The sequence below is a fragment of the Berghia stephanieae genome, chromosome 3 (assembly GCF_034508935.2).
Source record: "Berghia stephanieae isolate SIO BIC M18660-M18661 chromosome 3, UCSD_Bste_1.3, whole genome shotgun sequence".
NCBI classification, from domain to species: Eukaryota; Metazoa; Mollusca; class Gastropoda; order Nudibranchia; family Aeolidiidae; genus Berghia; species Berghia stephanieae.
In genome coordinates, this window is record NC_088362.1 from 43,115,407 (window position 1) to 43,129,561 (window position 14,155).

A 14,155-nucleotide genomic window follows, 5' to 3' on the forward strand; every position below is an offset into this window, starting at 1 on the left:
ATAAAACATTTAGTAATGACTTACGAATTTCCAATCTTTTAGAATAGTTCTCAATCTCATTGGTGGGATCGGAGCCCATTGAGAGAAGGGCAATGAGAGGGATTCGTGGAGTGGTTTCATCCAACATTACTTCAAAGTCAAGAATGACAGACTCTGTAAACACTGTACCCAGTGAGTAACCAATGTATTTACGAGCCTCGACAGATGTTCGATCAGGACACCAAGACCTACAGGAATAAGAAATGAAAATTTCATAAATTATTGGTTGAGAATTATATTATTTCATGGAAACAGAAAGTAATCAAACCTAATTGTTACTGTTCATTTAATGCTGGGGTGAACTCTAGTTTCATGAGCTTAATGCCTCTCAAAGACTACTGAATGACTTATGGAAACCCTGAGAGTGTTGTTAGATGAAGCTTGGTACTTGATAATCATATAACTATTTCTAAAACATATTTCTACCCACCGAATAAGCAATAGCTTATTGAAGGAATCAAGAATATTGCTATAGTTGTCGGGAAAGTTTTCTTCTTCTGGAGCTGGTTTGTCCATCCAATTTTTCCAAGTTTTATCATTGTTTGACACCTAGATAGGGAAAACACAATTCCGTCATCATTATTATATTTATTGGTTTAGAATTAATGTTTACATGATCAAACCACCCACAAAGTCATAAGAGTTTAACAACATACCTTCAAAGAGAGAGAGAGAGAGAGAGAGAGAGAGAGAGAGAGAGAGAGAGAGAGAGAGAGAGAGAGAGAGGGAGGGAGGGAGGGAGGGAGGGAGGGAGAGAGAGAGAGAGAGAGAGAGAGAGAGAGTAAGAGAGAGAAAAGAGAGAGAGAGAGAGAGAGAGAGTGAGAAAGAGAGAGAGAGAGAGAGAGAGAGAGAGAGAGAGAGAGAGAGAGAGAGAGAAAGAGAGAGAAAATGAGACCATTACATACCTGATTAAGTATATTAGAAAAGACGGGCAGCGTACTCAATTGCACTAGGTTAAGCCAAGTCATGTCAGAAATCCACTTGGCAGGTTTTGGGGTGACAGCATTCAGGTCCAAAGCGGCACCACCTGTATATAGAATTACTTTTTTATTTATTCTGTCTGATGTGAAATCACATGTGAAAAGTTTTTTAAAATGTTGACTGGGTTCATTACAACTCATTAGTTTTGCGATGAATGGCCCAAATTTTAAAAAAGAAAAGAAAACAAAATATAAAGAATCATGACGGCTATGGCTCCTGAAAGAATTCAACTAATTGTTAATCTGTATATAATATAAAATAGTTTTCAATCCAATCTATGCAAAGCACCGCCAGTGAACGAAATATTGAAAGAATCTGAAGAAAGATGTATACAACCAATGAAAATTGATCAAAGTGGAAGATACTATTTGTGGTAATATTTCTACATGCTAAAGGAAACATTCAAGTGCCATTTCATAATGTACAAATTCACTTTACAACAAGGATGTCATAAGCAACATGGGGATATAGTTTATATAAGCCTGGGTAGTCAGATTTTTGTTCAAATCCATGCAATCTTCTCTGACAAATGATAAAATTCATACTTTGCTGACCTGATTCGCAAATAAGAATAAAGTTTTCAGGACCCAACCAATGATTTTAGCCTTCAAAGACTAATATGTAAGGCGTTGGAATATAGTAAAGTGTCAGAGTGAGCAAGGACATGGATTGTGATAAGGGCACCTGACCAAAAGTGTCACCTTGTAGCTTAACTCTGCATACAGCAAAATTGACCCCAAAGAGGCTTAAGCAATCCAAAATATTCATCAAGTAGTCCAGATATTTGTCTCTCAACAATTTTTACCTGTCAAATAATTGAAACAGTTTTCGTCTGTACAATGAAGGAAATAACAAGACATACGTCTCGTATTACATTTTGAATCTTACTTATATCCACATAGACCTTTGCTCCTGAGTTCACATGTACTACTTATGTGAATTTGTTGTGATTAAAACTAAAGGGGCTTTGACAATATCTTCATACTCTTTACAATATGAGGGAATCGGGCACTAGTATCAAACTTTTAAAAAGGAGATGGAAATCAACAACAGCAACAATAACTAAAAAATCCTTAAAACCAGCATTCTCCCTGTCCTACACTATGTCAATCAAAAGAATTTGAAGAAGTATAAATCAAATTAATGGATAGAATGAATCATAACCTTTGATAAAGACTTGGAACTCATTTGGTTTGATTGTTCCTCTTGTCATGTCGATTTTAATGGCCAGTAGCAGGGTAAACATCAGTCTGTCCTCATTATACAGGGATCTGCTGATATAGGCCCAGACGCAATGGGTGAGATACTCTATGATGTTAAAGATACGCTTTGAAGCATTGGCATTGGGTTTGGACCTGAAAATAAAAGCAAATACATAAATTAAAGCAAATTGGGAAGTTACAAATCAGTGGCAATATAAAAATCAAAGACAGTCACATTTTACTGCTTTTCCTATGTAAAAGTGGACAAAGCATTGTTGCCGCTCTTTAAGTATCTTTGCTTTTATTTCCTTGGAAAAATAATTAATCCCAAATTCGACCAAAAGAATAACTTGAGTGATTCCTGTTGGCAGTTGATGAAGTAAAGTGGAGAGCCCTAAAAACAGAATCCATAATGTATAATCTGCAATAATACATCAGAAGTGGTCTGCAGTTTTATTTCTAACCCCTGTATCAACACATTAGTGACTTGCGTAGCCAGGGAGAAAGGACACTACATTTATCAGTTAGTTGACATTTGCTTGATACATTATTTATATTCCTTTTAGGAATGTCTCCGTAAAGGCATCTTATTATGTAGCTCAAGAGAACAAACCTTTACAATAAAAAAATAATGAGCTATAACTATAAGGGCAATCATTTCATCAATCTAACATCACTTAGGAAAATAAATTCTTCTTTGGAACAACGTTGTATTAAACCTCACAGAACCATACAACATTGAGGACGCAACTCGTTAAATGAAATGTAACAATCACTTTCTGACTGAAGGGGCTAGAAATAAGACTGCAGAACTGATGCAGATTCATTTCTATGATGATCTGGAGATCTTTGATCTAAGCTTCCCCCCTCCATCACTATCCACTGTTTTAGACAAATTAGAAATTCCATATTGAAATATATTTTAAATAGATTTCGTATTGAATTTGTTTTTTCAGATCTGAATTTGATTTTTAACTTTGACAAGACAGGAATAAATGCATGAAACTGCACTGCATAAAAATATACTATATGGTTGTATTTACGGGTTTGAGCACATTCCTGGGCTTAAAAATCAGAGATGAGTTCAATGAAAGAGTTATCACATCACTGATGTCACCATTTAATACTGGACTATATCTTAACTGCAAGTAAGACAGCTGATGATTATATTTGAAACAATCCCATTACGAATACACTTTTGGTTTATGGATCCTAATGCTTAAATTGCTGAAGCAATGATAAGATGACCTTTACCTTTACTCCAGATTGTGATTGATCTGGTTAGACATCAACTTTAATATTAATGGACATGCTTTGTTTTGTTGTTTGTTGAATTCTAAATGGTGAATCAGACTATGAAGTGACATCTACTATATCTAAGTGGGTCTACTTACTCAATCGGTAGAGTTCTTTACTCACAAGCAAGGAGACTGATTTTAACCATAGGCTGAGTCGAGGGTTTGTAAGAATCTTATGGAAAATACTTTGTGATAGACACATTTATATCAAGACAGTAGTGAACAAATTATAACTTAAAATTACATGGATAAGATCATTTCCAACTCCATGGGTTTTGATGGACAACAATTTTAAAAATACACACCTGACCATAGATTTGTCAAATAGCTCCAGAAACTGATTCAACGATATGGAGTACATACGATTCACCATTACCATTTCACACAGTAGGAAATAAAGAATGCTACCTCTTGTGGCAACTGGAATTTTAAAAAAAGGAAAATTCAATCAAAACCTAATTTTATTATTGGCGTTTTAACATAAAGACATAAAACTATAAATTTAAAATTTAGCCTTGGTCAAAATATCTCTTATTCTTAACCAAATTAGTATAAGATAAACAGCGGACAAACTGTTTATGTTGTCTTCAAACCAACTAAAACACTAAACATGTAGGACAAGACATGAAAACTGAAAGGTGCCATACCTTTTCCTTTTCAAAAGAGACAACGCTTTTACAAGCGAGATACTCGTTTTATACAAGACTGTGGTGAGAGAATGAGAGTAAAGAATATTATTCAAAGACTTAACTCTGCAATGCTACTTGAGCTTTTCAACTCAAGTTGCCTGTCTATTACCGATATTCTGATTAAAACAGTAACATCTAATAATAGAATAAGGTCAATTCAAACCCTGCCAATAAAGGGCAAAAGTTGATTATTACTATATGAAGCATTGTTCTCTATTCATATTCTTCTTCTTAAATTAAACTTTTATTGGAAAAGGAATTTGATGATTTAATCATGAAAAATGTTCAATCATTTGACTTTTAATTACTTTACTCACCTGGTCTGAATTCCTCTCTGGCTACATTAATCTCAATTTCTGTCTCAGCAGCTACAGCAAGTTTTTCGCTAACTTCAGATGCTGTTTTCTTGGTAGTATTGAGCACTTCGATCAAGGTAGGATCATCTAATAGAGAACCCTGCAAAACCACACAATTTATCCCATCACCGAGTAAGGTCTAATATGAACTAGCAATAATTAATTCAACCATTATGTTCCCACTAACTTTGTGGTGGAAGTAGCGTTGGCAATTTTAATCTCCATTGATTGACATTTAACACTGGTGATATCTCATAGAATTACAACAATTAAAGATCCAAGATCAATAAAAAAACCTTCATAGCTTTTTGAGCTACTCATTAAAAGTTTAAAAAATTATGGTAATGAATATAATGAAAATCTTCATACAGCCAAGAGAGACTTAACTATTCAGAATAATTTTTAAAATCCTTTAAGTTTTTGGAAAAAATAAACTATGCTTAATTCGTCAGATGCGGTGTAGTTAGGTATGTAATTTGCTTTGGGACAAATATTTCTATGGTTAAAAATGAGTATATTCTTTTCAGTTCTAAATCTCCAAAACTAAATGTATGTATCCTTGTACACAATATTGAGTTGTAATGAAATAGAGTAACTCAATTTTCCTTTAATGAAACATGCAATTTGATCAGTTGCAATAACATTTACGATTGCTTACTATATTAGTTTTAAAAAATCATATTGAAAAGGTTTTATGTATAGAGAAAAAAAACTACCTGGATACTTGTCAATTTGTAGAGAAGATTTTCTTCCAACTCTTTCATTCGACGGCGGTTGTTTGTCACATCAAACACTAGTTTGGAACGTTCTTCCTCTAGTTCCTACAAGAAAAACAGGAGTTTTACAAAATTTTGTGTCACTATTGTGGAGGTTTCATTACTAATAATATAGATGAAACAAATTAAGATCAAAGGTCAATGTTGCTATCCACAGGATGTCGTTATCTAGAGGTTGCACTGTAATAACATCAATAACAACAACAACAACAATAATAATAATAATAATAATAATAATAATAATAATAATGAATAATAATAATGATAATAATAATAATAATAATAATAATAATAATAATAATAATAATAATAATAATAATAATAATAATAATATATGATAATGATGATATGAATGATGATGATGATGATAATAATAAAAATAATAATAATAATAATAATAATATAGTAATAATAATAATAATAATAATAATAATAATAATAATAATAATAATAATAATAATAATAATAATAATAATAATAATGTATTTGTTTGAAATGATGGATATTCAAATATCATGGCACAGAAGACAAATATATTGAATATTGCACTTTTCCAAACACTTACATTCTTCTCAGAGACAATGACAAGCCCCAACAGCTGGTCCTCCAGTCCTTTCATGGTGACTGTAAAGTCAATAATAGAAGTACGAGCACTCACCTGAATTGGCAGAAAAGTGGAGATCAAAATTTAAAAAAATAATCCTAGGTGTTATATATATATATATATATATATATATATATATATATATATATATATATATATATATATAATATATATATATATATAAGATAGAAAAGAGTATATATGAGAGAGAGAAGAGAAGAGAAGTAAAGAGATAGAGAGAGATGAGAGAAGAAAAGAAGTAAGAGAGAGAGTAAGAGAAAGAGAGATATAGAGAGAAAGAACAGAGAAGAGAGAGAGAGAGAGAGAGAGAGAGAGAGAGAGAGAGAGAGAGAGAGAGGGAGGGAGAGTAAATTATTATGTTCTTCAAATCGCAAGTATATCTCATGAATTGTTCAAAATATCTATCAGTGAAGGCGTTTTTCCCACCAAAGCTTAAACACAAATAAAGTGTTGTATTTCTTGTAAGCACAGACTCAATACATACCTCTGGAGTGTAAGAGGGATTGGCTAGTTTTGTAGTTATGTAGAGATAAAATGTTTGCATAACGTCACATTCTTTGTCACCAACCTTTACCTAATTAAAAAAAAAATAGAGATACCATTTAAATCCAAACCAAGACTAAACATTTGTAAGTAAATAAATCACTTATATTTTAAAATTTTATTTCATCTGGCATTGATTGTAATAAAAGACTATACATCTATCGGTTAATATATATCTAAAATGAAAATATGACATTACAAAACATTTTAAAATGAAAAGTAAAAAGTGTAGGCCAGATTAGAGAAGTACCTCATATTTCGTAGAGTCGTTGGAGGACAAAAAACAAAGGCTATCACTTACCCTTGATTAGTTGTCAGAATATGCGCACTTTAAAAAAAAGATATTTTTAATATTAATACTCTCAATTACCAATGTTCAGATTATTTGTCCTCTTTAGGTACTCATTCAAAATGTCTGAACATTAGTAATGAAATTAGTAAAATATGAAACTAATCCAAATATTATCACAGAAACTAAAACTCATTTTCCTCCGAATATGAACGACGTATTTCAAGAAATACTTGACAATGATGAATATTTTGGGATATAGATAAACATCCAGATAACAAAACCATGACTTAACTTTTCCCTTTTTTTGTACGACTGTACTAAAAAATTAAAAAGCACTCATTGCAATTCTGATAAATAAATAAATTAAGAAATTAATAAATTAAAAAAAAAAAAGAATAAAAGGGGAAAAGTTTTGGAGTATTGTGCTTACTTTGTACATGGATCCAGATTTAATGAAGTTTTTCTCCAGAATATTGTCAAGAGCTGGGTCCAATTCTTCCTCCACGTCTTCAATCAGCAAAGGCTTGCCCAAAGACAGACAATCTTCTAGGTGCTGTCTGAAGTATTTGTGGTTTAAGGATGTAATCTAAAGAGTCAAAGCACAAATAAGTATTTATGAGCCATCGCAACTTTTGAAGATTGGAATAGGTAACATTTTAAAGATTTGCCAGCTCCTAACAATTTTTGGTGTTGATTTTTTTCATTAAATAGAATAGATTAGGAATTCATGAGACAGCTGAAACAGATAAGCCTATTAATGTGAAAAGAATACATATACATTTATGTGAATACAAAACGCAAGGGGTTTATATTGTACATGTGATGTTCCCCAAAGCATGACACTCAAACAAAACAAGTGTCAGACGTATTTCATCATTGGTGGCCTTTTACCTCAAATTGGTATTATGCCAAGAGTTACCATATTCCAGAAAAATGTTTTTATGTCAAATGATAAATTAAGGAATTTGTGAGACTAACAATAGCCAGTCATTTCATTCTTGTATAGAAGTTCAGGTATCTGAAGTTTTTAAAATTGTTAATAACATAATACTATTTTTTTTCTCAAGAACCAAGAATGAATGGAAAGGCACACGCCCTTGTATGAATGGAATTGAACAAAAATAATTGTCAGTTTGTAAAATTTCTTATACTATCATGTTTACAGTTAGACGATGATATAGTATTACATTTAGTGAATAATAAATATTGCAAATATCATCTGAGGATATATTATTGGAGTAACAGTGAAATTATAATACCTAAAACCATTTTTTAAACTTTTGTCATCCATCTCGAAATTCACCCAAACCAAAACTGTCAGTTGTAATGAGTATGATCCCATTAAATTAAGTGGGTAATCCTCTAAAATATGAAAATATCATAAACCTGAAGCTCCCTCTTCTTTTCTCTGTGTTTGATCCAAGACTTGCCTTGACCTTGAGGGTCAATGAGAAGTGGGTAACGTGACGCCTTGGTGGTGATGATACCATTCTGTACAGACAGCTCGTCACTCGGCAAACCCTCCTGCGCCCATTCTCCTATCTGATTAACAAGTACAAATTATCATGACTACAGAGATGACAATAAAGGGGAGGCCCATGGTGATGATGATATGATGATGATGGTGGTGGTGGTGATGATGACAGCAAGACTGGACATATTGCATTTTGTATGTGTTAATGCACAAGTCAGGTCACTCTAATATCCTGAAATCCATAATCTGGATGTTTCAATTATCCTGACAAGTTGCCTGGGAACGAATTTTATCTATTTTATTTGTACTCCGCAATTCGAAAATTATTGTTTCCTGATCTGAATAATTATTTTGGGAACAGGCCATTAAATACAGGAGATTTATGGCTTATACAACCTGAACATTTCACTGACTAATGCCTTCTGGTCTTAAAAAAACAAAACAACCCAGTAAACACAGGTGAGAATTTTAAAAAACCAAAAAAAAAAAACAACAAAGAAAAAACCCCCACTAAATCATGCCCTCCCTCTTGAAAAAAGTTTAAAATTTAGAAAAAATGAATTTAAAGTACATAAATAAAAACAGTTCTAATAAACCACACAATTGCCAGTAATGAAAGTGGTACATTCCTGTTGTTGTTTGGTGTAATGACAGGCTTAGATCACCAAACTCTGAGATCAAAACTACACTTTAGCTAATGATTTTACAATCCAGATGTCTCTGTAACCTGGAAATAATGCTGGGAAAGGAGGTGTTTGGATTATGGAGACGTGACTTCATACGCACACACACATACACACACACACACACACACACATTCATACACAAAGAACCCCTATAAATGCACAATAAAACACACAAATACACTAATTTAATTTTCTTACACTTCAATATGAAGACATTATGATAGATGAGACAAATTTCAAACATTCTTCCAAATATTTTACAAAAGATTTCATGTTCACGTTTAACAAAATCATTTAGTAGAGAATGCATACGAAATGTAGGGCTTAGCCAAAACCAAAGCAAGACAAAACAAAACTAAAAAGCCAAAACAAAACAAAAAATCAACAACAACAAAAAAGAAAAAGAAAAAAAAAGAACCCCATATAACAAAACATACAAAAAAACCCCCCAAAAAACTGAACAGCATACTGTAGTGACATCAACAAGGCTGTCCATCACATTCAAACTCTGGGTAAATGGGATTTTGAAGTGTGAGAGCTCCTTGCACCACTCAGAGAGTAGCTTGTTGCGGAACTCTTGATTAAAGGGACCAGAGTATGAAAGGAAACCTGTGCACAGTACAACATCCCCTGTTAATCTGGAATAAAAATTTAATATAATATAATTATACTGTCATTGTTGTCACATTGTCCTGTGTAAAGAGTAACTCATCCAGAATCATTCACATGAACAGGAAAACAAAACTACTGATTTCCCTTCACATCCCAGCTTCCACCCCGAAAAAGCAAAGCAAAGAAGTAACTTGAGTTTGGCTTGTTATAGTTTTAACATTAATATCGATATTTTCCTCACAACCATCAAACAAAATCAAACTAAATTCATAGATTAAAAAAAAAAGGCAGCCAAATGAGTAAAAGAACAAACAAAGATAAAAGGCCTAAAAAGTAACGCAATGGCCAAAAGGCACCAAATGTCATCCAAAATTTGAACAGATGTTATCAACCAAGAGTTATAATGTTAAATATTAATCAATTGAGGATGTTAAAATTTAGATTACTATCTTTAAAGTCTCTATTTAAAAAGACACTTAATTTTGAGATACAGAGGGGGAATTTTTATTTTAAATGGCAGTTTAAGACTACTAACCTATTGATTTGGTCACGGAACTCCAAACTCTGAGCTGTCCATCTGACTTGTTCACCACCTAGTCCACGAATCAGGGTAGAAGCGGCATCCATTTTACGACGACACAAATCTGCATCATCCAACAATGCCTTTTAAAAAATGGAAAAAAATATTTTATCAAGTCATTGCACATCCAACTTGTGTAAAAAAAAAAAAAAAAAAAGAATATCTGCCCAACCCGACGTATTATGTGCGGCTATGTGGTCTTGTGGCATGACACTTGCTTTTGGATTGGAAGGTCCTGGGTTCAGGCCTTGTTTGGCGCACAGTTGAGTCCTTGGAAAAGGCTCTTTACTTTAACTCTCACCATACTCAGGTGTAAAATAAGTACCTGGCCATTAACAGCGCTGTCTCTGTCTGAAAAAAACTCCTCTAATATCGCCTAACAGACGTCATGTCTTGTTCTACATGTTACGTGCTGCTGTTGGTCAGGGACCCTTTGTAAAGCACTTTGAGCATGTTTTAGTGATATTGCGCTACATAAAAGCTCAAGATTTATTTTTTTAATGCAATGATTAACGATAAATTATGAAACAACATTCTAATGATGCTCACTGTCACAAATTGAAAGTGAAGTGGATGTGGTGGGTGTAAAAGTTTATTGATTTGTTCTTTACTGTAACTTTCTAATCTTAGTGTGAATTGGTCAAAACCAATACTGCCATAAAAATGAACACAATATGAGAAAAAATGTTAAATCAATTCATTGGCCAATGTGTTCTGAGGACTATAATATATATATATATATAAAATATATATATATATATATATATATATATATATATATATATATATATATATATATATAATATATATATATATATATTATATATATATATATGTGTATGTGTGTGTATGTGTATGTGTTTGTGTATGTGTGTGTGTGTGTCTTCTAGACGTGTGCAGAGAAAATAAATATCCTCACCAAAATCAGCTTGAGGTGATTACTTAAGATGAATAAAGAAGCAGTAAAGTGAAGTAAATTGGTAAATAATGCACCTAATAATGTCCCCATATTCTCTATGCAGCAATTTTATCAATAAAATTAAATTACTGGAATCTCTAAATGGGCTCGTACCTGCTTCTTTGTCATGGCTCCATCATACTTGGCTTGTACCACATTCAGCTCTGCCTGTTTCTCATCCAAGGCTCCTTGAGCCTCGCTCAATTCAGAACTGGCAAGTTTAAGTCTGCCCTCTTGTTTTATCAGATTGGCCTGGGGGATATCAAATGAGTATTTCAAGTCATTTCAATTTGTTTCAATTATGAGGTAATAAAAATCAGTAGAAAATCAACACGAGAAAAGAAAAAAAAAATTCATTGCATTAAAAACATGTTAAGAATTTAGAAAGAATTCTATGAAATACAGTGAAAAAAACTGCAATGAAAAAAACCCTGCACACGTTCTCTCTTTTTGTTTCAATTCATTTCTGTTTGATAATCGAACAAAACTTTTCTTTATCAGTAGTCAGATACATCTTTATTAAAAAGCACATATATATATATTTACAGTCGATATAGAACGTTTGCTTTATCTTTAAACATTATCATTAAAACAGTAAACCTATGCTTATCACGTTTGACTCACTTTAAGAGGCAAGACTTCTTTATTGATAGTGTAGAAGAATGCCATAGCTTGAGTCCAAGATAACAAGCCGGCAACATTACCACACACCTTAGGAGGAAATAAAAAGTTATATGAGATGATTTATTATTATCATTATCATTACTACTACCACTCTTATTATCATTATTACCATCATCATTATTATTATTATTATTATTATTATTATTATTATTGTTATTATCATTATTATTAATATCATCATCATAATTATTTTAAAAAGTTTAAATTACCTTCAGGGCAGATTCTAAACTGTAATCCTCCATTCTCATGTAAGGTTCCATCAGTTCAACAAACTCTCCTGTGATGGTATCTTTGGGGAAATCCATCAACTGTTGTAGAAAACTCATTTGACCCATCAACTGAAAATGACCCAAGATGAATTGATAATAGTTGACAGCAAGATATGAAATGACAGATATGGCCACCCAACTTGATCTGTACACATTTGAACTAGACCCCGCAAATTGTTTTTTTTCTTAGTCAAAAAGATCTAATATTATTAAAATTGATCCTCTTATACTTATAGGTGAGATACGACATTTCAATCATTTCAATAAACATACTATTTTAATCAAAAATTTATAATTTAGGACTTAAATTTAATTTTTAGCATCTAGTTTACTCCACCATGCAATATAACTAAATGGAAGTGTTGGATCGAAAATTTGTTTTATGAATCTTTTTCTTAAAAGAGGAATCTTTGGTTTAATCAACAAAGTTTAACCTGAGCTATTCCTTATATTTCATAAATCATCAAGTATTATCCAATGTTGCTACCAAGGGAATCCTATGCGAATTATAAATAATCTATTAAATAGCTATTTCATAATTAAGTTTTAAAAAAGGCTATCAAAATAAGTAAACTAACCCCTCCCCCCCCCCCCCAAAAAAAAAAAAAAAATCGAGGGAAGAAAGATGTAACAACAGTGTCTGTACAAGATTAGCGCTCATTTACAAATAATGAACAAGAGAAGACATTACATACTTTAAGAGCTTCACCCCATGATGGTTTTGGGCAATATCGCTCTGGATCTGGTTCAAGAGCATCTATTTTCCGACGGAACAGTAACAGACAACAGTCCATAATCCTCATAATCAAGTGAGGTGGTTTGCCCAACTTTTTGACAGTCGAAATATCAGATGGTTTGATAGTCTGGTGACGTAAAGAGAAACCAAATTTGAGAAAAACAAACAACAGATTTTTCAATGTTGAAAAATTAGCAAGAAAACAAGGATCATGCTGTTATACCATAAAACCCATGTCCATTTACATAGCCTTGTTATATCAGCCAAATCAATAGCAATGAAGTAACATATACGTTTCTTAAACTGCATCCCAAGTGAAAGTCTCAGCGATCATAGAAACCCAAGGGCAATATATACTTATCCTTTAAAATGCTTTTAACTAAGTGAGTTTAATTTCTTTTTAGAAGTAAACAAGCGTTCATAACCCTATTAAGTTATATAAGCATTCAGGAAAAGAAAGATAATCAAAAAACATATAACAGATAGATGCATTTCAGAGCCTGCAATACCCCTTGTTTCACAGACGTCTGCTCTACTTCAAGGTAAGAGCTCGAAGATTCCTGCAGTGAGGGTCAACCATTTTGCTTAACTTAAGGAGGCCAAAAACAACAGCAAAACACCCCCTCCATCCAATAAAAAAAACAACACCCCCCCCCCCCCATAAAAAGAAACAAAACAAAAAACAAACAAAAATCAGTAACTCATTCAAGAGACAGACCTTCAAGGCAGCTTCAGCAGCATCCAATGCCGGCTTAGCGGCCTCCAGCTTCTTTTCAGCAATCCCTTTATCGACAGCAATGTCATCCACAATGGCCTGGGCTCTGTCTTTTACTTTCTGGACAGAGGCTTTCACTTTTTCTGCTGCCTCGGCCATGACAGCCACTTCTGCAACGATCTAAAATTTTGAATAATGAGCATAACAAAACTGTGGTTATGTTCAGTAGAAATGTGCTTAATCATAATTTTTCACTTATTGATGATTTCTCATAATTATTATACATCGCAGTATTCAAGTTTGTATTAGAGGATTAGCCTCAAAACATAAGGATTCATTCACAGAGTTTTGCAACAATATTTCTATTTCATTTCTCACTCATTTTTAACACTTTACATCTTTTTAACATTTTACTCTCATCAAAAGTTTGATATTCATTGATCACAACAAGAAACAACCCATTTTTATTACATGTGAAATAAATAAGATAATAAGTTTTTATCAATAATCTGATTCTTCACTATTTGAAAAAACGGGTTTACTGTAGTTAAACCAATATGCAACAAAGAATAAAATGGCTGAATCAGATGAACAGTTAAATTTACCATCTAAAATTAATTCTATCGATAACAGTTTTTAA

The 14,155-nt window shown here is 32.5% G+C and overlaps 1 protein-coding gene across 1 annotated transcript in view; it reads right to left on the reverse strand.

Moving 5' to 3' along the window:
* The window catches only part of LOC144969243 (dynein axonemal heavy chain 8-like), a 113,132-nt gene that overhangs the window by 12,571 nt on the left and 86,406 nt on the right, over window positions 1–14,155 (reverse strand). The window contains exons 68-85 of the mRNA XM_078908355.1: window positions 13,519–13,695; window positions 12,760–12,927; window positions 12,005–12,133; window positions 11,736–11,822; window positions 11,226–11,363; window positions 10,109–10,236; window positions 9,431–9,599; window positions 8,188–8,343; window positions 7,232–7,387; window positions 6,451–6,540; window positions 5,907–5,999; window positions 5,282–5,386; window positions 4,527–4,665; window positions 3,826–3,940; window positions 2,185–2,375; window positions 945–1,066; window positions 470–588; window positions 25–227 (exon numbers count right to left, since the gene is read on the reverse strand). Of these exons, the coding sequence (XP_078764481.1) occupies window positions 25–227; window positions 470–588; window positions 945–1,066; window positions 2,185–2,375; window positions 3,826–3,940; window positions 4,527–4,665; window positions 5,282–5,386; window positions 5,907–5,999; window positions 6,451–6,540; window positions 7,232–7,387; window positions 8,188–8,343; window positions 9,431–9,599; window positions 10,109–10,236; window positions 11,226–11,363; window positions 11,736–11,822; window positions 12,005–12,133; window positions 12,760–12,927; window positions 13,519–13,695 (2,485 nt within the window). The remainder of the gene's footprint in view (window positions 1–24; window positions 228–469; window positions 589–944; window positions 1,067–2,184; window positions 2,376–3,825; window positions 3,941–4,526; window positions 4,666–5,281; window positions 5,387–5,906; window positions 6,000–6,450; window positions 6,541–7,231; window positions 7,388–8,187; window positions 8,344–9,430; window positions 9,600–10,108; window positions 10,237–11,225; window positions 11,364–11,735; window positions 11,823–12,004; window positions 12,134–12,759; window positions 12,928–13,518; window positions 13,696–14,155) is intronic.